Source organism: Phaethon aethereus, assembly GCF_964289735.1.
Source record: "Phaethon aethereus genome assembly, chromosome: 1".
Taxonomy (NCBI): domain Eukaryota; kingdom Metazoa; phylum Chordata; class Aves; order Phaethontiformes; family Phaethontidae; genus Phaethon; species Phaethon aethereus.
Genome location: NC_138575.1, coordinates 4634805 through 4657828, shown reverse-complemented (window position 1 = coordinate 4657828; position 23024 = coordinate 4634805). Strand labels below are relative to the sequence as shown.

Below are 23024 nucleotides of genomic sequence, written 5' to 3'. Positions count from 1 at the left end.
AACTGACAACTCCTTGGATCTTGACAATGTTGTTGTTTGTTTGCGGCAATGGCTGCAGTAGGGTAGAGCAAAGGGGAGGGAGGAAGACGGTGAAGAGAAGGCTGTTTTTCCCACTGGCCCAAATGCCAAATCATGCACTGCCTGGAATGCGTTATCTCAGTCCTAGGGCAACCTGCATTTAGTTTACTCTGCTGTCATGAGTGACCAGCGCAGAATCAATTACACAAGCCTTGCAGAGAGATAAACAATTTAGATTGTCCAAAGAGATGTGTCTGAAATGCGTGATGGCAGTCGCTTCCCATCAGCGCTGCTGGCTCTCTGTGAAATAGTCAAACCTGATTTATTGGTGATGATGAGTTAGAAATGTCAGGCCTGATCCTCTGAATTCCCATGAGGGCCAACCGAAGCTGTCGGCATTCAACCCTCACAGTTTTGATGCTTTAAGTTCAGTGCCTACATATAGATTTGGCTTCCCAATTTTACATAAAATGCTTTGAGGGACTTTATGCTTTTTAAGTTCCTAAGGGCTGTTAAGTAGGAGTGTTTGGACTTACCCATTTTTGCAGGACTTGGGACATAAAGAGTACCAGTGTGTGCAGAGTTATCTCCTGGGTCCTGTATGAAGCCCAGTTAATCAAAATAAGAAAAATGAGTGTTCCTGGACTCCTTCATTAAATTAAATTTTGAGAGCTGCCCAAATCCCGTAGCTGAACTCTAGGAATATTAACCCTCCCCATCACAGACACCATTGCTTATTTATGAGGCTGCATTTCAAAGAAATTCTTGTCACTGTGGATGCTTTAGAAGGCTGCCTTTCACTTGTGATTGATAGATGATGCCGAGGTGTGTTCAAAGTCATCTTTGCCTCAGCATTTGTTAGTAAGGGTTGCTCTCAGGCTTCCCAGGTCCCTGTTACTGTTTGAGAGAGTGAAGTGTTATCCACAATAGATGGAAAAGAAGCTAGACACTCTATAAGCAAACTGGACATGCACAAGTGCATGGAACCAGGTGGGATGCAGCCAGCTCTGCTTGAGAGAACTGGCCAATGTCATTGCAGGGCCACTCACTGTCATGTTTGAAAGTTGATGACAATCAGGAAAGTTTCCTGACGTCTGGAAAAAGGCAAACTTTACACCCTTCCTCAAGAAGGGCAGGAAGGAGAATCCAAGTAGCTACAGACTGTCAGCCTAACATTCCTGGGAAGGTTATTAGGCAAGTCCTCCTGGAAGCCATTTCCAAGAACATGCGGGACCAATAGGTGACTGGGAAGAACCAGCATCGATTTATGAAGGACGAGTTGTGCCTGATGTGCTGAGGTAACTGGTTTAGTGGTTAAGGGAAAAGCAGTGGACATTATTGACATTGATTTTAGCAAGGCTTTCAACACAGTCTCCCATAGTGTCCTTATAGCCAAGCTGTGGAGATGTATATTGGATGTGTGTGTGAGGAGTGGAAAGTTGGCTGGACAACTAAACCCAAAGGGTTGTGGTTGAAGTCCAAGTGGCAGCCAGTTATTAATGGTGCTCCTCACAGGTCAGTACAAAGCTACAGCGCATATAATCTGATTCATCGTTCACATCAGCTCTGGTGCAATACTTCTTGAGGCGCTGCAAGGATGAATTAATATGATCAGGTGGCTTTCTGTGCCAAATATTCGAGGTAGAAGTCATTAGCACCAGTGGAATGACTTGAACCCTTTCTTTCCCTAATCAGGAGCAGACCTAATGAGACAATTCCAGGGCCCTTTCTGGATCCTGTCTTCAAGAGTACAAAATATGACTGGATAATTAAATAGCTTTGGAGGAGGATAACTGCAACATTTTTATTTATTTTACCTAGACTTAGGTTATTTGCAAAATCCTTGGTATTCAAGATACACTGAGTAGCTTCAAGGGTATCAGGGTTTTGATGAAAACTTCAGGCTTTTCTGTCATTGGCAGCTGCAATGGCCCATACAGGCAGGGTCTGATTCAAACATAATGAAGTGGATGTTGTTAGACAATTTCTGCTGCTGTACTGGTAAGTTGCTTGTGGTACTTTGGTTGTGCGCTGAGGGTAGCTAGTGTTTCCTGGAGATTTCTCACGTTTAGCAGTCTTTAAGCTAGTAAGACAAATTTCTTGCAAAAGAACAGATAGAAGTTTTTCGTATCCCAAAAGGAAATTTAGGCTTTTAGCCACTGAATGTTCAAAATAGCCTCAGGGATTGTCAGAATTGTGGATGAGACCTTTGAAAATGAGGGTAGTCTCAATGCTTTTGCTGTTTGAAGTGGCTTCAGCATGAGGCCTTTCACATCATCACACAATGGTCCCTAGCTGTAGCTCCTAGAGGACATTTTGTTCTCATGAACCTCTGATCTATTTTATCACCAAAGGAAGCTTCAACAGAAGAATGCTGTTGCCAGAAAAGTGCTATTAGCTCAATATTGTTGCTCATGGATCAGCAAAGATCCTCAGTATATTTTTCGTGGAAATAGCTTCAGCCATGGGGATCTGAGAGCAGAGAAAAGGGGAGACAAAAGGAAGATTTCTTTGGCTGTAGCTGAAAAACCTTTTTTAAAAGAACACTGATTTCTAAGAAACTGAAAATGTTATGCTTGACGTGACTGTTTTCCAAGTCTCTGGTGCTGCCATGCTGTGCATGCAGGTTACTGCTTAAAAGTGGTTGGGAAGATACAAGTCCTACTATGACAACATCAATATGAATATCAGTAGTTGGTAATTTTTTTGAGCGATGCTAATGGAAAAGGGTTTTCTGATTATATCCAAAGGACCTCTTTCCACATGGCTGTCCTAGAACAGCTCAGATTACATATGGTGGTGTTTGTGTCAAAAATCTTTAGTGTGTGAAAGAATATGGAAAATATTAGTAGAACCTGGTTTATAGTTGAAAGAGGTGCTGCCAAAGTCAAAATAATGTAAAAAATATTACTACGGCCAGTACTAGCACCGTGGGTTATTGAGACTGATTGCTGCAGTCATGTTGATCTCCATTTTGCCATCCGTTCTGTTAATTGCTATGTGTATTGCATTCAAACCAGACTGTGAAATCAGTCAGTTGTTCATTTTCCTGGTTTCTTTTTCTTTCACCGGGCACTTTAGTACAATGGGTCCTTTCTGGGCAGCCAAGCACAATAGGAAGCACACAGTTAGAAAGAGTCAGCCATCCTTGAATAATACCCATCAGGCAGCTTTCTTAGTTTATAAGAAAGAAGATCAAGAGGCAATTTGATTACGGTGCTTTTGCAAGGAAACAAAACCAGATGCAGTCTTTTCATCCTAGCCGTGAAAGTCAGAACAAGGACAAATAAATGTAAGTTAAATCCAGACACATCCAGACGTAAAATGAGGCATAGGCTCGTGAGGTATAGGTTATAGGTACAGGTGCTCCTGCTGCCAGGATTCTTCCACTGTGGAGACCCTCGAGGGGAGGCTGGTGCTTTAGTGATGCTTTAGTCCAACCGAAGTTGTTGGGGTTCAAGTGAAGGTAACACAATGAAATTCTGCAACCTGTCACAGGAGTCACACCTAGTGACCTCATGATCTACCCCGTTGTTAAACTTAGTGGCTCCTGGAGAAGTAATAAGGGCAGGAGTCTTTTCAAACACATTGAAAAGAAATCTAAAACATTTGTAAGTAGATATATTTAAATGCCTGTGGAATTTGTTCTTTTGATATTTGGTATTGCCAAACCCTCTTTAGCCAGCCTGTTGGTGCAGCTATTTCATGGGGAAGCTGGGATAGCAGTGCTCTGTACCTGGAAGGAACCTTTTTTCCATTTTACATCATCTGTCCAGGTCTGTCGGGGGGCATAAAGAGTTGGCTGATTAAGTCCATTCATTCATTCATTCATCCATTCATTATCATTCATTCAGATGAATGAATCCAGGATTGTCTCCATGACTTGGGGTGCTTGGTCGGGCATCAAATTGTGTATCAGAGCTTGGTGCCTTGCAGAAATGCTCATTTAAGTTATGGAAGAGTTTTGTGTTGGTAACAGTTTAGATCAAGTCTTTTGCGACATGAAGATGCTTGGACTGAGCTATTCTCAGACCCAAGTTTCATTTGGATACCTCACTATAATGCTTTATGTACCACAGTTTCAAACACTTTTCCCATACCCCGGTGTTTCCAGAAAGAGCTTTTGAGAGGGAGAGCAGAAAAAGATGGTTTCACAGTTGTGCACCTCAGTAAAGCCTTCAGAGAGGGAATAGGGTCTGGGCGCATGCTTCATATTTTAACTCCCTGGCCACATCTCCCTTTTTTCACCTTCTCCTCCTCTTCCTCGTCCATGTTTGACTACCAGCAGCTGATTCCCTGCTAGGGAACTGTGGGTCTTAATACACTCGCAAATGCCTTGTCTCATTTTTCCTGATGACTGTATCTTTGTCTTTCATTGCCTCTCATCCAGTAATCTTTCTTTCACCGTCTCCTCCCTCTTTTTCTTTTGTGTGCGTTACTTTTCTCTCCCCTAAGCACATTTATAATGCCTTAGCACCAGGCGCTCGCAGGATTGTCTCTTGTGTTGCATTCCTCAGGACGCGTGAGAGATGTTTTAAAAGTCTTATCTCACTGTTTACAATAGCTTGGTACTGCTGTTTAATAAATTATGGGGATAATTGGTTTTTCAGAGTTCACATCTACAATGTATTACAGCAGGGATGTAACTGTATCTTTCTTAGCCATTTATCGCTCAGGAACACTTAATCTAAAACACTGAAATAAATGTTTTAGTAGCATATGGATAACAAATTTAAGACAAACCTTTCATTGCAGATTTCTGCTCTAAGCATTCCCTGTAGGAATCAGGTTTTAGGGCCTGTTGCTGCAGCCCCGTTAAACAATTTGAGAGACTTCTGATTAGTTCCTTGGGTTTTGTATTGCCCACATCTTGTAGCGGTGAAATCATCTGATCCCTGTATGGCAGACAGTACACTTTTACTCAGATACTTCCACACAGCATGTGTATCCCAGTAACCACAGTTGGCACAATGAAACTGTGGCCTTGTTGTGAGCTGGAACATGATATGAGCGCTGCCTGGAGAGAGATGGCAGTGGAGAAGACCAGAGATGTATTGAGGGCTTACAGAGACAGTCTCCAGTGCAGCCCAAACACAGGGTGGTGACCAGAAAGCTCTGTAAGGCGTATAAGTTTCTCATCGCAGGTCAATATATGAAGAGGAGCTACAGCCCTCTCTCCAAAACTTCGCATCAGTTCGTAGTATGGGCTTGCTGTCCTGTGTAGTATCCTTACCAAGACTACTGTGGTTTTTTTCCATCTCTTGCCATATATACAGATATATCCAGTCCGCACATGCATTCCTTCCTGAATTGTGTCCACACCTCTGATTCATTTCACCCTGCCTTCCCTTCCTCAAGTCCATATGAAATGGAGCCACTAAAACAAGTAGACCTATTCTGCCTGCCTTCCCAAGGGAGACACTCTCACAAAGGTCATTAGGAAAGGTATCTCTCTAACAGAGGACAGTCTGGTCTGTAGCATCAAAGGACATCGCTTGACTGATGACGTGGGGTCTTGTTGTGCTCTTTTCTAGATACCGAGGGAAGACATACAGGGCGACTGTTAAGATTGTGCGAACGTCGGATCAGGTAGCGGATTTCTGCAGAAGAGTCTGTGCAAAGTTGGAGTGCTGCCCCAACTTGCTCAGTCCTGTGCTGGTGGCTGAAGTCTGCCCAGAGAACTGCTCCATTCATACTAAAACCAAGTACAGTGAGTATTGGCCAAAATGCTTCTTGTTGCTAGCTGGGAATCAGCGCAGTGGGAGACTGTGCATGAGGTAGTGATGAAGAACAGGAGTTGTCTAATACATTAATATTGAGTAAGATTCATCTCATCTAACTAAGAGCAGTTGTTTAATCCTGATCAGGCCACCACTGGCTCGCTTAGTATTCTGTACAGAGAAATAGGCATCTCCAGAAAACTGTCCATCTCACTCCATCCTAATATATCTGTTTGAAAGTCATTACTTTTTGAAGTCTTGACTTTTCTTAATATGTAAAGTGAATATAAGGAGCATATAAAAGGAAGCTGCAGTGGCCAGCTGAGATTTAAACTGCTACATCTGAGACAGCTTTGTTAGGTGAGATGAATCCTGTCCTACTCAGTGAAGAGTTTCCGGCATATGCACCAGTACAGGCCAGTATCACGATGTGCTGGAAGGAGTTTGTGAGCATTGACTCTCTCTGCTCAGGGTGTTTAATATTTAAACATGTTCCTACCTATTCAGGAAGGCTGAAGTTAGGCATGTGTTCAACACTTTTTGTTGTCAATGTTACTGGTATTATCGGCTCTTAGACAGGTCAGGAGGGTGGAAGTGAGTGCTGTCCTTCTTCCACAAAGGTTCCAAAAAACGAATATGATTGATTTAAACCAATTAACTTCTGTTTGGCACCAGAGTAGAAGGAGAAGCGGGCTTAGGGAGGTATTCAGATCACTGAATATGGGGTTCTGTAGAAGTCGAACACAAGCACCTAATGTGACATCAAAGGACTCTCACATCCTTAATTTCAACTTGGGCCACGAAATAGTCGAAGGTAATAAAAACTCATTCCTTCATGCATTGAACAAACATACATAATTCAGGATAGCTGTCCCTCTCCACTCTCTGCTGAAAACATTAGCAACTGAAAGTGTATCCAAGACTGTTAACTCGTGCAGAAGGACATAGGATCTCCCTCTCCCTCCAAATCACTGCTTGGCTTAGTGGAAGCTTTGCCTAGGTACATATTGTAGGGTTAAATTCTGAACCCCTCACTCATCACCGATAAACGTGTATACATAAGAGCTGTAACACTCTGTGCTAGTCCAAGATGACATCTTATAATTACACTGGACATTTTTTCCAAATCAATGGATTTTAAAGTTTCTTGTAAAAGTGCATTTAGAGTGCAGCACTGAATCAGTAGCAAGAAGCAAGCCAAAGTTTCCTTTTCTTGGTGGTTGAAGTTTTTAATGGGTATTTTGCTTCATTTCTCCAGCTTATTATTATGGGAAGAGGAAAAAAATCATTAAGCCACCAATTGGGGAAAATAACAACATGAAAAGTGGACATGTCAAGCCAGCCAGACGCAGAAAAAGACGGAAATCAATCTTTGTGCAGAAGAAAAGGAGGTCGTCAGCTGTCGATTTGAATGCCGCAGGCTCTGCAGAGGTATGTGTTGCACTGGGATAAATCAGCAAAAGCTCCTTGGTGCCTTTTTGTCCCCCCATCTGCATCTTCCTTTTGAGGGATTTCTCAGCAAACCTCAACACTTCCATTTTCCATTTTGAATCCGTCCTTGCTGTTCTGTTCTTCTAGGGTCAGACTGGTTTGGGGATACTTTGGGGACTTTTACCCTGGTCCATTCTAGAGTTAACAAATAGAGTTTTTGCTCCCACTTTCATAATGCTCACTAGCTAACATGCTATCTAATATTGTATCTTTGTTTTCTTTTGCTTTCTTACAAGCCTGTAGGCCGGCAAATGAGCCTGTTAGATGCTTTGCACAGCATCCAGCAGTGTGAAGGAGGTCTGTGATCCATGTCTAAGATCTCCAAGTACTATAATAAAAAATAATAACTCATGGGCCATTGTGATTTCAAGGGCTTTTATTTTTTCATTAACCATTTGTAATATTTTCAGTTCACAACATCAAGCAACAGAAGTTCTAGAAAGTTTGGAATACAAGTAAATGGTTTGTGTCCCAAATACATGGCATTTGAGGCCTCAGTTTTTGCTAGCGTGCTGTGTGATGCTACAGGAACCCAGCTTCAGCAATGATTTGTGCCCAGATATAATCTGGAGCAGACTTAGTTCTGAGTGGGCCGTTCCCAGGTGTTTTTCCCATGATAGTAATGACAAAGTTCACGTGTGGTTTCCTTTCCTCAGCTGAGTGCCAGTGACTGCTGCTTTGTGCAATGTGAAATAAAACTGATTTACTTACATAGCCTCTACTTCAGCTGGAAGGGGATATTTTTGTCAGCTTTCAGTTGACTGCTTGCATCTTCATGACTTGATCCTCATTTAGGTGTAGTTCTGCTTCATTTCCTTAGATTATGTGTGCTTCAAAGGAATTTAAACTTATGTTAAGCCTAAATCAGCCATTAGCCAAGTTTTTCAGCCTTTCAGCCAATATAACTAACTTTGTCTAAAATTGTTCTTTCACTTAAGACCTAAGCATATGGCTTGGATGCATGCTTACACTTTGATCAGAGCTAGGCTGTCGAAGCCATTTGGGCCACTTACGTATATATAAAGTTCAAAATACACAGTTTGTATCAGCTGGTGTGTGCTTGTAAGCTCTCTGTGACAAAAATAACAAGAATCTGGTATAATATCCTTTAAATGGAAATTTATACTTCACTTTCAGCAGTTAGGTGTTGGGCTGAAAGCAGGGCAATCCGGGTGAAATCCTCTGTCCTGACTTTTACGGAAATGCCAGCTAAGAAATGAAGTACAAGTCTGCACTTGTACAACTAGATATTTTTAAAAGGCAGGAAATTTCCTTCCTTTCAATACCAGTCACACCCATGACAATTTGAAGCGAGGTGAAGGTTTAAATTCAAGCCTCTTTCTGATTTTATTTCATCTCAGGCAACCTGAGTTTCATTTTAACCTTTTAGTGTTTTCCATTTCCCCTTCTCATGCACATCTGCAGAGCCACACGGTTTGAGATGCAAGCCCAACAGAGGAACATTTCATGCCAGATGAGTTATTGCCAGTGACCTTTTGTAAGAAACAGAAAAAGGATTTGTCCACTGTGTATTTTTTTCTTCTACATTTTGTAACAAATCTAAATTGAGGGCTAATCTACTTAGCACTGTAATGAAAATGAGATAATTCAGTTAAAATAAATGTTACCGTGGACCGGCATGGGCACAGGGATGCAGTTTGACCCAGTGCATTTCGATTTACTGATATATTAATCTCTAAGCCTGGATTCTGTTTCTCTGATGGTCCCCGTGCAGGAGAGCGAAGATGACGAGCCGGATGCGATGGAGGACGAGACGGGAAGCGAAGAAACCAGCTCAGAGCTCCGGGATGACCAGACAGATACCTCCTCTGCTGAGGTCCCCTCCGCCAGGCCCCGGCGAGCGGTCACCTTGCGGAGCAGCGCCGAGTCAGACAGACCTCCTCCCACAGAGAGAGCCCGACGGAGCCGCAGACCGCAGCCCCTCTCCTACGGTGAGGTGGAGAAGTGCACACAAGTCAAGGAAGTGAGTATGCCCATAGGCTTTCACTCCCAATTAACAGCAATATTCTCCTAAATTAACCTTCAGTGACAATCTTTGGTCATTTGAGGAGGGCATCTCTGCCCTGATTCTCCACACAAGGTAGTTTTCTTTATGAGAGCTTTTGGGTTTTTTCTAGGAAATTAAACAAGAAGAGGAAGAGAAGCTCATTTTGGACAGTAATCCGTTGGAGTGGACCGTGACTGATGTCGTGAGGTTTATTAAACTGACCGACTGTGCACCGCTTGCCAAAATATTTCAGGAGCAGGTAGAGATCTTCATGTAACTCTTCTCTTTGTGTCTGTGGTGCTTATTCACATCACAGAAAAAAGGAGCAGCATGTACCACCTTGCTAGCTGTGTCCTGAGCTTTGACAAAGAGATTATGATCAGACTTTAGATCCTCTCAGACCAAGCTATAGCACAAATTTTGGCAAGGCATGAAAACCCTTGGAAACTTGAGTCATAGCCTTGCCAGGTGCTCAGAGAGACCAGAAACACCCCAGCTGGAGTGCTTTTGAAAAGCAGGAGGTTTAGACCTTTCTTGTTCATGACGAGGTCCACAGCACCACTCTGGTGTCACACAGGCACCTCAGTGTACCACCAGATCGTGTTTTTTTGGTACCTAGCAAGCTGCCTCTCCTGGTTACATGGGTTACACACTTTAGAAATATTGGCCTGGGAAGTAGAAAACTGCTGCTTGAACCCAAAACTGGCTGCCTGAATTTTGGCACCAACACCTAGATGCTCCAGGTATGTAGACACCTACATCCTATCTTCACCCCTCTGGAGATCTGTCAGTCAGGCCCTTGGATGACCTAATTTTAGGAGATGCCAAGCATCTCCCCATTAAGCACGTAGATTTGCAGGAACAGAAGCCAGTGCTCTTCATCTCAAGTCAGTGTGAATGTGTAAAATTTATATAGAAACAGCCATTCCTTGGCTAATGAGGAACAGCCACTGCTGAAAGTAAAGGGCAGTGCTAAGAAGTCATAGTTAGAAAGAAACAAGTGTGGTTAATTAGGCCATAGCCGATGGCAGTCAGTGGTATGGCCAAGTGCACATTGAACTATCTCTGATTCTTCACCATGAATAATTCTGTACTCGCGTACAGCTGCTTTCACTGGGAGAAGTTGAAGTGCAAGTCTAGAGCAAGGCTGAAACACTCCAAGATGCTGTAGTCGCTGTGTCACAGCATGCTCCGACCATTTGTTAATCAGCCTGGAATAATGCCAGGGCTTGAAAGCCAACTCCGTCTCTCCTTTGCCAAAGAGTTTTATAGGACTTTAATGAAACACAGATGACTGGAACTTTTCCTTGTGATTTGCAAGGAAGCTTTGGTGCAGTGGGCCATGCCATCAAGCTTCAGTGGATGAAGAACCTGAGCCATGGACAGTCCTGATCAAAGCAGTGCTTAAGGTGTCCAAATCCAACTTGTGTTTAATGCTACCTAATCAGGGCTGTCCTGGGGAGTTTATGTTGCCTGTGAGTTACGGTGCTTTTTCTGTACTAAGACTCTGATCCTCCCTGAGGGGTAAAAAGCAGTTTTGTAGCCTGCTCGTCTGCTTCTCAGTGCATTAAAGAATGAAGAGGACTTTTTAATTAAGAGGATGATCATAAAGCCAACGGAAATGCCTAATAAAATGGCTTTTGTCTGGGGTGCTAGTTCATGGAGTTTGGTGCATAAATATGCCTGAGGGAAGAATGTGACTTCCTGAGGTCCCGTCCAGCCTACACCATTCTGTGACTCTGGGACATTAGAAATTGCAAGGGCTCCATGTAGTCCAGACCCCTCTGTCTTGGTTGTTCAGCAGCTGAAGTGAAACAAGGCAGGTCCTGAGTGGACCAGGGGACACAGCATGGAGCAAGGCAGACATAAACCTTTGCTGAGCGAATCATGGGCCAATACAGGTGGGAGGAGGGTCTGATTTAGCAGTTGGACCAGTATCAGTTTCTCCATTCAGCTCCCTCCTGTGTCTCCTGGTGAGCTCTCTGCAGCCCCTCCCTTGCCTCAGTTCCTCAGTTATAAAATGGGACTAATCAGATGTCCATGGACCCTGCAGAGTTTCTGTAGAAGGTGATCCAGCATTTCAGCAGCTGGAAGGCTTTTCCCAAATGGGGCAAGGTGAGAGCCTATGAAGACACACTAGACAACTTCTGAAAAAGCATGAGGTATCCCAGAGAAAGGAGATGGGCAGCATCAAAGTGAGAGAAAAGGTCAGAGGACAAAACCGCCTTTAATTTTTGGGATAAACTTCCCTTCTTGCTTCCTCAGATTTGGTTATGCTTTCTGCCCTCCAGAGTCCACAAACAAAACCATTTTCCCTGTCTTTTTCTTCTCCAGGACATTGATGGCCAAGCCCTTCTGTTGCTGACACTGCCTACGGTGCAAGAATGCATGGAGCTGAAGCTTGGTCCAGCCATCAAACTGTGTCACCAGATTGAGCGAGTAAAAGTTGCTTTCTATGCACAATATGCCAACTGACTGCACTTCTCCATTTCCTTCTGTTCTTCTTCTTGTTCCCTCTCTTTTTTAACATTTCAACTTGTTCAAGGGTTTTTTCCCCCTGCCTGATTTCTTTTCCGAGAATACGTGGAATTGGAAGCACTGGGAATTAATCTGTAGGGAAGAAAAAAGAACAAAACCAGAAAACTAGCAACAAATTGAACTAATTTTTCTGTACTTGTAAAGCACATCAAAAGACTGCTGGCATCTCTCCTCCTGAGCCTCGCCAACCGGTTACGCTGCGGTGCAAGGCCAGCATGGATCAGCTGGTTTGTTGTTCGTTAAAACAAAGCTTCCGATGGCAGATGCATTCCCAAGGAGAAGGGTTGGACATTTCTGGATGATGATGGTTTGTCAAGGTCAATGTCTGGACATGAACATTTCTTTTAGCCAACTCTGACACACTTCTTTCATATTGAAATGTAAGTGATAATTTGTAGCATTACCTGGGGTTTACTGCAAATTTGATCTTAGTGATCAGTGGGCTTTTTTTCTCCCACCTCTCCAATCTTACAAAAGGAAAAAGTGTTACACCAGTCATACACTACTTGTTATTCCTGAGTGATTGATAAAAGAGGACTCAACCCACGGAGTCTGTATGGTATTGGACAAAGCTGCAGCAAACTGACAGAGGTGCAACAAGACCGAGTGCACAGTGATGCGTCCTGAGCCGTGCTGGCTGTGCACAATAAGCTGAATGTCTCTGTGATGGGATCTGTATGATACTGCATTCTTGTAAAGGAACGTGCATGAAAGCTTTCATAGTCAAGCCCATCCTCTTAAATCCAAGTAACTTTAAAGGCCTGACTTTGAGCCCCATGGGGTGAAAAAAAAAGTTATTCAGATTTAATGATGAGACTGTTGAGTTGAATGCTGGTTTCATTTGCACCTTCATGAATCTGGTTGCTAGGTGGGAATAAAAATATTTTCATGGTGCATATGCCACGGTGTTTTAGACCAGCTGAGGATCTGGCCCAACACAGTCTATGTAAAGATTGTCCCGGTGCCACCCTGGCTAGTGAATCTGGGGTCTTGCTTTAAGCCAAGCAGGGTAAGCACCAGAGTGGGTGAAGAAATGGGACACCCTGGGTTTGCCTCAGTTGCATTTATAGGAGAATTATTTCCCATTCACTTTGCAGGGGTATATGATCCCCATTGGTCCCATGTGTTGAGCCCGAATTTGCTGTAACTTAGAGAGGTTGGTGGCATCACACTGGTGTAAAATTCTCCCAAAACCAAGAATCAAACTGGGACCAAGTCTGAGTTTTGCTCTGACTTTAAGGTGCAAGTGAATCCCTCCTGCAAACAGTGAATTAGGTGGTCCATGCTGTGATTTAGCCTCATTTCATTGGAAACCACTGACTTCGGCAGACTTTTGTTCTCAAACCATAAACAGGCCCCTGTTCCCTGGCCTCAGGGAGCTCAGCCTGGAAATTGTACACAGCTCTGTTACAGTGCTGTGATGCCAAAGCCCGCTCAGTGAAGACCTCTTCAAAAAGAAATGCCATTTCTAGCCCTAAATCTGAAGGCAGTACTTCTGGCCAGATGACACCCACCTCAAGCACTTACCATATGGTGACAGCAAACTTGGATCAGATAATCCTGCTGACCACCATGTGCTCAGAAAAACCTGCTGACCATCACCAGACTATAGCTGCTGCTTTCTCCTTCATCAGTTTCCTCCTTAAATTCTTTGGATTAAAGAAGGAAAGCCTCAGAAATAAATATTCTGGACTACATCCGAATCTGCCCTAGAGCAATTGTTACGCAAGAAGTATTGACTCTGTTTGCCATGCATCACTGGGGACTTTCTAGTCTGTCTTTCAGTGAGTTTCCTGATTTGCCACTGAGGAATGTGATGGGTGCAACTGCTGCAGGCTGGGTCAGATCCTGCCAACTCCTGAGACTTCATCAAAAAAATTTGTTACACGGGAGATCAGCAGGACTGGATCTGTTTTCAGCTGTTGTCTTGTACTGAAGTTCTTGTTGTTCAAGTTTTAATCAACTGAAGGGAAGAGAAGTAGACACCTCTCCATCAAATGGTTTTCTTTTGTTTCTCAAAAATCCTAGAATAGGGTTCTGTAGTGATGCAGACATCAAAAAACTGTGTGTTAGACTGGATGTGGACTGTATTCGTGGAACTGGTTTGCTAACTGCTTTGGATCCCTCTTAGAGTCACCTAAAAATGTTGCTCCTTGTTTAGTCTCTGAAGACAAAAGGATTGTGCCCAGCCAAATGAGAGCACAGCTGAGAAAAACAAGGAGGGTGCTTCTCCCAGCTCCTCACTTAGCCCAGTCCCTCTGATGGCTGGTGTAACATCTGTCAGCTGGAGATAGCTTCCAAAAGACTGCTGTCAGGAGAACTGGTGTAGGAGGACATTTCAAGGAAACAAAGCAGAACAGCTGTTTGCTAAACAGCATCCCGGCACTCATCCTTTACATACCACGTCCACCTTCTTCTGAGCATCCTTTGCTGCTCTGATGTTCTTGGAGTTTCTGACCACTGGGATTTGTCAGAGACATTTAACGTTTCCTGGAACATGTTGCAAAAATGTCATTGCTTTCTCCATTATCCTTGTAACTGTAGATATTCCTATGGCAGCTAACTACTCATGGAGGCACAGTCAGGGAGCAGACAGCCACAGACTCTAAGAGCAACGAGCTCTCATGTTGGCCAAGCAGGGGATGGGTGAAGCATTAAGCCCAGCACATGGCAGTCTTTACTGATTGTTCAGGGAAGTTAAGTCATATTTGAAATTCACCTATTAAACAAAACAAAACAAAACAAAGTTTAATTTTAGCTTGCACTGGCTCTTTTATTTCCTCAGGTTTCTGTCTCGTCACCATTTGTCTTTCAATTTATTGTTTTTTAGTGTTGTCTAATTTATCACTCTCTGTCCTTTGAGAGAAGATGATAACCTGAAATCTTTATTCTAAAATTACCTTGGGTGGTAAATGCTTTCTTTTAGTCTGCAGGTTGGGAAGAAATAGGGGGTTGGGCTACTGTTGTCTGCTGCACTGATTGCCTTCCAGAAAAGCTGGAGCTGAACCTCTTAGACAATTTCTTAAGCAAGTGGAAAATGTAATGTGCGTAGTTTAATTGGACAGTATGCTTGGGTTGTCACCTACAGCTTAAGCAGATATCAGAAGGAGCTACTTACTCTTGCCTGGACTTCGTTTCAATTCTGGAACATTAGCAAGGCTTTGGAGTAATGTACTTCAAAGGCTATGTTGGAAACCAGATCTTATTAGAGTAAAACATCACTTTACGTTGCTAAGTGGAAGTATAAGCCACTGGAGTTTCTTTTTGGTCTCATTCTGAGTCAAATTTAGAGGTGGTGCAACTTCACAAATAAAAAGATGACTGGTGAAGCCACATCTTCTCCCCACTATGTTCTGAATTTGGCACCCAGGTCTGAAGTTTATTGTGTTATGAGCTACAAAACACAACCACTATGGAGTGCTGAACTCATGATTATCCAAGGCCATTTCCAAGGGCTGAGGAGCAACCCTGCTGTTGCTTTTGGGCTGTTGGATGCTGAACTTCAGCACATTCACACAGACCACTTTGCTCCAAGAATGGTGTGCAGGCAGCTGTTGTTGGCCTCTCTTCAAGCATAGAACCAAGGATGGGCATTTCTGGATCAAAAGTAGGGGTCTGAAGAGTGCGTGGTACCTGCCCATCTTCATCTGCACTGGCTGCTTTTGAGCTTGCACTCAGTCAGGTTGAACAGATCCATGGGCAAGTCCCTGCTCCCTTCCCAGGCCCCTCAGCACTTACCTTGACAGAATCAGTCAATTCCCAGTCTGCAGGCCCAAAACACCAGTCTCTGAAATTGGATTAAAGCATTAACTTGGGGGAAATGTCCATGATTCCCTGCTGGTTGTCCTGCCTTCCTCCTGCTGTCACGGATGCTCCTCTCCCACCTTGAAGAAAAATGCTCTCTTTGGTTTCAAAGCTCCTAGTCCCTTTCCAGCTTGAAACCACAGCTCCCATGTTTTTTTTTAATTGATGCCAGGATGACCAAAACCTGGCTTTTTCTACTTCTCAGAGGCATGATGGCCTCTCAGCTCTGAGAAGGATTTCAGGGTCTCCAGCTCCACTGTGTTAAACATACGCAATAGCCCTTGGTGGTTTGGTCTTGCAGGGTGCAGAAAACCTCCTAGAAATGCTGTGTGCCCCCAGTAACTGCTGAAATTGGGGCAAATGGTTACATACCCTGTCCTTAGCGAAGCCACTAGCAGATGCATGCCCCAGCTGAGATGGCCAGACCCACACTGACAGAAGTATTTGAATGTCTACTAGGAACTACAGTTTCTCAGTAAGGTAGACACCTAAACTCCATTAATATTTCACTCTGGGTAAACAGCTAATGCCTTAAACTGGAAAATCACCATTCCTTGGCTTTATCCTTCAACATTTTGCCATCCTCAGTTGTGTGGTGTGGAGCAAACACCACCTCAGCTCTTTGAAGGTCAACCAGACACTCTTGGTCTGCCATAATCAATATTGGGTCACCTGAGAAGCCTGCCTTGGTCTTTTCAGGGCACAAAATTGAATTTGGCAGAGCTGCAGTGCCATCTCAGTGTTTTAGAGGCTCGATACCATCAGGACACTTCAAATACTTTTTGCTTTTCTGGTGCAGCATGTGTGGAAAATGAAGAACTCATACTGTTCCTCCCATTTCCAAATTCAAGTGCCAAAAGAGAAGAACATGCTGCAACTGGACACCATTAAAACCAGCTTTATTACATGTGGATAAATATAGTCTCAAGGGCTCCATTTTGGTGCTAAAATATGTCATGCTGTATTTTCCACTGCTTGAGATTACAAATCCGATTCCATACTCCAAGAAATATTTTCTGTAATCAGCAATGTCTTAAGCATTACAATTTTTTTTTTCATGTGGCTGTAGATTTTTTAACTTGGAGACACTCAACAAATAAACCACCCCTCCCTCCCCAAATCATTGTGAGTTTTGAAGTTTTATACAGTATATTTATGTAAAAATTCTCTCAAAAAGTGGGTGCATGTATACTTTTTCCTCGATAATACTCTTTCTCACATCAGCTGACCCACAACTAAGGGAATCTGTTACTCAGGATTTGATCCAGAAGTAACTGAGGTTAGTGGAAGGGCCCTCACAGATCTGTGGGCTGTGGGACCAGGTCTTCACCAAATTCTTTCACTTAGAAGTCAAAAAGTGTGCAGTTAATTAATAAAAAATTGAAATCCCTCCTTCTTCTAGCAAGCAGAAATCCAGCTGAAATCTGCCAGACTTAGCGAGAGGGCTCATGTCCTTAGGTGCTCATGAACTCTAAAAAAAGGAGCAGAAGCATTTAATATTCTCATTCATTCTTTGTACAATATCCAGCAAAATGTGAAAATTATCTTAATGGCTGCATTTAGAATATGAGCCAGTCATCAACGATGAGAGTTTTACAGCCCAGTAGTTCTTTAAATGTCAGGCATCCTGCAGAAGAGTGGTTTTGCAATGGTTTGGTGCCATGCACTGGAATTCTCTTGCAGAAGCAGACACGTGAGCTGTACAAAAACAACATGGGTCATACTTTTAAATACTCGTGGCCTTTCTTTTGTTTTAGTCTTTCATGTGAATTCTTACCTTGAAAAAGGTCTCATGTTCTCATGATTTTAAAACTCTAGCCTCTCTGATGGCCCATGGCACAGGCTACCAACAAAATACATCTTTATCCATTGTCACACTATAGATGAGCATGGGGGCATTTTCTTGACAAGCAATTAGGTCAGGTGAGACAAGGAGATCTTGCTTCAACACCTTGTTGAAGGAGTCATCAGTGCAGCCTGGAGGGCAGATGCTCCCAACAGCTCCCTGTGGAGAGACAGATGTTTCCAGTGATGCTGTTGCTGGATAGGTCATGTAGCCCAAGTAGGCTAATGCTGCAGATCAGTTGCCGTGTGGCTACCTACTCACAGGTATTCCAGGCCTTCCTGTCTGTCAAGGATGTGGGAGAGGGAAAAGAGGGTTTCAGGGAAGGAGAGAGGTTGGAGTTCTGGGCTTTAGATATCTTTGTGAAGAGGGACGTCTCACAACAGGGAATCATAGAATCTATCAGAATCATTTAGGTTGGAAAAGAACTTTAGGACCCTTGAGTCCAACTATAAACCAAACACTGCCAAGTCCACCACTAAACTGTGTCCCTAAGTGCCAGCTGTGGTCCGTGAGCATCATTCCTGAAGGCTTGTTTGAGTCTTGTTCATAGCAAAGATGCTTTGAGTCCTAGCAGGGCCAGGTGAGAGGAAGGAAAGAAGGTGGCAATGCACTCGGAGCTGCAATGCTGGCAGGTCCATATTTTGTTTCCCTGGTGGAGATGGAGGGCTTTGCCTCAGGTGGCTCTAGGCTCCTTGGCTGGACAGTGGGGAAAAAACAGTTTTTCTTCCTTGCACCCAATTCCTGTGTGTCTTCTGGGCTTGGGGAGTGAAGAACCTCCTCTTGCACCTTTCAGACCTCCTCAGGAAGTGTCTTAGGGGCTAAAACTTGAGCTCTGTCCCATAGAAATAGGTGCCATTGCCCTGAGTTCAGGTTGTGGGTCTACAGAACGCTCTGCTCTGTGTTACAATGTGACAGGGTGAAAATGATCATTCCAAAGTCACCCCACCTGCTTGTCGCTGCCCCAGGGCCGCGAAACAATTATGGACATTTTATCCACTTATAAATGTACTCATTAAATTTTGCAATCCTTGTGCTGGCAAACCTGGTCAGGATGTGCTGACACGTGCAGTTATTCCATCAGCCTTCACCTTCAGGGACCTGCTTGCTAGAAAACACTCACCTGGGGAACGGTATCATGGCACTTCCATGTACACAGGCAGGGATGTCAAGTCCAGCCACGCGTTTGCCACGGTATGGTCCAACAGAGGTGAAAGTCTCAAGAGCAGGCTTTGGAGGGTCTTCATTACAGACTCTTCATGAAGAGTCTTCTCATGTGCCATGGTAGGACAAGGCAAGCATTTAAACCCTCCCGTCTCTTATGGAACAACAGAAATCAGCTCCACAGCCAGCAGTTATGGTCCATTTGTGGTGATGCACGTTGTAAACCTTTGAATTGTTTTGCATTCCAGTTTATACTGAAGATTTGTTTCCAACTTTGTGTATATAAACCCTTTGATGTATTACAAATATATATGTATGTATATATATGTATATATGTGTGTGTGTATATGTATGTGTATATATATACATATAAATCAATCAATGCTGGTGTTTTTACTTTTTAAAGTTCACAGGGCAAAGGGCATGATGTTAGTTTGCTGTAAGATTCTATTCTGTATATATGTTTTCATGTAAATAAGTGAAAATCTATATTCAGAGTTATATTTTAATTTTTATTCAAAATGAAATAAATTCCCTTTTTACTTGAAACAGTTGTAAGCCACATTGTTAATAAAGTAACAGTAAATCATATCTCTCTCCATGGTAGTTTTTTGTTTGGCTGGGTAGTGAGGGTTGTGTTTTGATGTATTTGGTTTATCCCCGAGGAGATGAGAGAGAAAGCCATCTGCTTGGCTTCACTGCTAATACCAGTTTATATCCATCTTGGGTGATCTCATGCATCTTTGGGACAGGCCAGTCTGGATTTGTCCCTTGTGGTGTTAGACACTTACAGAGGCATCTCTGGAGACTCCCTTTTTGTCTCTAGAGGGAAGCCCCCACAATGAGATTTAGGTTGGCCAAGTTGAATCACCCTAGGGAACTGCTTTTCTTCAGTGCCTTTGGAGGACATCTAGAAAAGGAGAACTCTTTGTTTAGGTTAATACTAAGAGAGAGTGAACCTGAGCCCATAGCCAGTCTACATGGATGGGCATAGATAGACATCAGCTGTGGCTGCATCCCTGAGCACCATGCACACACAGTGGTATGACTTCCAGGCAGTGCAGGCTCCTGGCCAAGCAGAGGTGTGCCTCCACCTCTATGTGCTCTGCATGCTCTACAGCCCAGCCCTAATGAATGTGCCCGAGCTGCCTGGACTACACTTCTGCCCACCCTGAGCCTCCAAACCTCCAGGGAGGTGCAACACAGCTTCCCTGGCTCAACCATCCATAGATGCCAAGCTGCAGCCTCAGTTTGTAGGACGTGGGTTTATGTGCCTGCAAATTCTTCCCAGGAGCAGTATGGCAGGACGTGAATCAAGAAACCAAGAGCATCTGAGGACCTTCTAGGGGAGTGACAGGGAGGGGGGAAGACAGGAGTGAAGGTAATGCAATGAGCAACAGACAAGGAGGGGTGTAGTGAGAGAGGAGCTGGCAGTGGCAGGACAAGAATTACAGCAGAGCCACAGCACATGGAGCACAAACACAGTAAACAAAACTTCCCAAGCTGCGCAGCAGCCATTGAACATGGGGGGAGACCTCGCAATGGCATCCTGAGTCCTGCCCAGAAAATCTCTATTTCTTGGGTTAGCTTTACTACCATTGGTCTCATCACCCATCTCCCCCGCCCCAGTGAAAGTGAGGTAGTGCGCACTCCAAGAGAGCAGTATTGCAACTCTAGTTGCGTGCATGGGAGAAAGTGAGCACAGAGCGTACAGAATTAGCTAACAAGAACTCTGATGACCCTCGTTTTGCTTTTGCTCTATCGAGCCCATTCAGACGTCCACTGTGGATACGGCAAAAGGGGAGAAACAAAATTGCTCCTTCTGTGGTCCACCCTTTCTCTTAGTTCATCAAGTCTGGCTGTTCTTTAGCAAGCAAAAATACAAACATGGGCAATCAAGTGGGTTTAGGATGATTTAAAAAAGGATCAAACCACTGGGAAGATTTTTTTTTACGATGGTGACAAAGTCTTGGGATTGAAATCCTTCTGTGTTACTCATTGTGACACTGTAATCACATCCCATGCTTTGGGAAGGACAAAAGTGCTGATGGTCAGAGAAGTGCCCTGTTCAAACAGCCTTAAAAATAAAAACACCAATTGATAGTGTGTTGACATATGGCTTGCTAGACCAAAGAAGTCACTGAAAGGTGATGTAGGGAATGAGAAGGATTTACACACGGAAATAATTCTGAACTAAGTCTGATGGTGACATAAAACTAAAAGAGCAAAAGCTTGAATGTTTTATGATATTCTTCAGAATCCAGAGGTGAAAATAAATCCATGTATCTCCCTGCAGCTTATTACATAGTCATTTAAAAGTAATTCAAAGGTCAGACACTGGTTTTTAGATTTCTTCCGCAGCTCAGGGAAGACATGCTCAGAGCTCTGCAGAGAGCTCATTTTTGAAGAATGTAATGCAAAGTGATTTTAGTAAAACGCTGGCAAGATACTCCAACAGAGTTCCTTGAAATTAATGATAAACACATGAAACATAGTTGCCATATATAATTTCCTCAGGGAAAAAAGATCTACTAGCCTTGCTTCTAAAATCACAGGCTAAGATTTTGAAGTCACCTCCATTTTTAGTGTTGCAGTTTTTCATGCACAATTACTTTGGGAAAGGTTTCTACATACTTCACCTGATATATGGACACAATCAAGCAGTCACGTAAGCAGCAGTATGAACACCAACATGTAGTCAACTACCCCATAAAAAAAAACACTACAAAAATAAAGTTGGATTTTCAGGTCTCTGAGGAAACACTGTCTTTCTTTTCTACATACAGAATGAACAAAAAAAGTAGGTAGTTGTATTTCATTGCTAGGGTTTTTAGACATACTTTTGAGACAAATAATTATTGTTATTAATAACCATGTTGTTGCTGTTACTGGTACTTTTAGTAGCATTGTTATTGCTTTTTTAATTTCAAGATTCATGTCTTTCAGTGAAATTTAATGATTCTCAAAGTCCCTCTACTGTTACAATATTTGCTTAAGGATAATATACCTATTGCTATAGTGTCTGTACTCAATTACCATAAGTTGATTTTATAACTGCCTCTCAGCCGAAGTTGTAATTACACTGTCTTCTCTAATAAGTCATAAAATCTTAAAACCAGAGAAAAATAGTGCTGCAGGACACCTTAAGGTGTCAGCTTGACTGTTTCCCCTCTACAAGGCAGGACCAATTAGACAAATCTTATTCCTATTTGGCATTTGTTTAACCTGGCCTTTAGATGGGCATCAAAATAAGACCTCCAGCAACAAGCGATTCCCCAGCACTTGTCCAGCATATAAAAAGAGGTTACGGCATTTGGATGATGAAGCATAGTCCCAAGCAAATCCACTGAGCTGATGTTGCCACGGAATGGCCATTTCGTTTTGAAAAGCTCAATATGACTAGTGATTAATGTAGCAATTAATAAAAGTAAAAGCAGAAAATTCACAGTTAAGATGGGTTAGATTTCAAGTAAGCAACTGTGGTAATAATTTCCATGATGAGACCTTAGTTGGGGAGGTAGAGCATGTGATCTGGAGGTTACAGCAGACAATGGTACTACAGTCAACCTCCCTGCAATAGCTAGTGCTGCCATCATTGTGCTCATGTCTCTTGGTAAGTCATGCCTGGAAATAAAGCTTCGTTGTGCAGAGCTCCCAGCTTGTGCTCAGGCAAGTCTCAGCCATGCTGGCTGAAGCATAAGGTCAGATCCAGAGCTGCAGGGCTGAACAGTAGGGTTTGCCTAGCCATGCCTAAAGGTGAGTTGAGCAAGAGCTGTTAGCCATAAAGAAGAGTAGATGGCCTTCATTGGCACGCAAGTTCAAATGCTTCTGAATCAGCTGGACACTCTCCCATGACATTTTAGGTAATACAATACCTATAATGGACATGGGATGGGAATGCCTGAACATGCATTCCTTCCAGGCATGGTAATACAGTCTCCTTTAGTGGACAACTCCCACTAGCTAGATAGAAACCTAGGAAGAGCCCTTAACTCCTGGAAGAGCTGGTAGCTCTTGATAATCCTGCTCTGTGTGGGTTTTCCAAGGTGATGGCTCTCTGGAACCTCCTGTTTGTTCCCAGGAGAAGAAGACATCAGCCGCTTTCCTGACTCAGTCTGGGACTAACAGCAATCTTTTATTCTCTGACCCAAACAGAGCTTTTTTTGTTAACACCTGTAAACCTAAAAAAATCTCCATAAGAATCAACACAAGTTTTTCATGTAAATGCGGAGTCTGCACACAGCAAAAGGGAGCAACTACTGTTGGTGTGTGCTTAGTCTGAGGTTTGCTGCTGCTATTTCAGATGTGACCTGTGCCCATGTGTTGGAGAGCCCACGCTATCTTTCCATGTGTATCGGCTGGATGTATAGAAGGAACAACTTGTCTCTGTAAACCTCCCTCACACGTGTGCAGAACACTCAGGACATATTCCCTGCCA

The 23024-nt window shown here is 43.3% G+C and overlaps 1 protein-coding gene across 1 annotated transcript in view; it reads left to right on the top strand.

The window, feature by feature from the left end:
• The window catches only part of SFMBT2 (Scm like with four mbt domains 2), a gene marked incomplete at both ends in the record, with an annotated part of 100604 nt that extends 88892 nt beyond the window's left edge, over positions 1–11712 (top strand). Inside the window, 5 exons of the mRNA XM_082013455.1 lie at positions 5553–5728; positions 6997–7169; positions 8965–9213; positions 9368–9496; positions 11572–11712. Coding sequence (XP_081869581.1) covers positions 5553–5728; positions 6997–7169; positions 8965–9213; positions 9368–9496; positions 11572–11712 — 868 coding nt within the window. The remainder of the gene's footprint in view (positions 1–5552; positions 5729–6996; positions 7170–8964; positions 9214–9367; positions 9497–11571) is intronic.
• Between the last annotated feature and the right edge of the window lie 11312 nt (positions 11713–23024).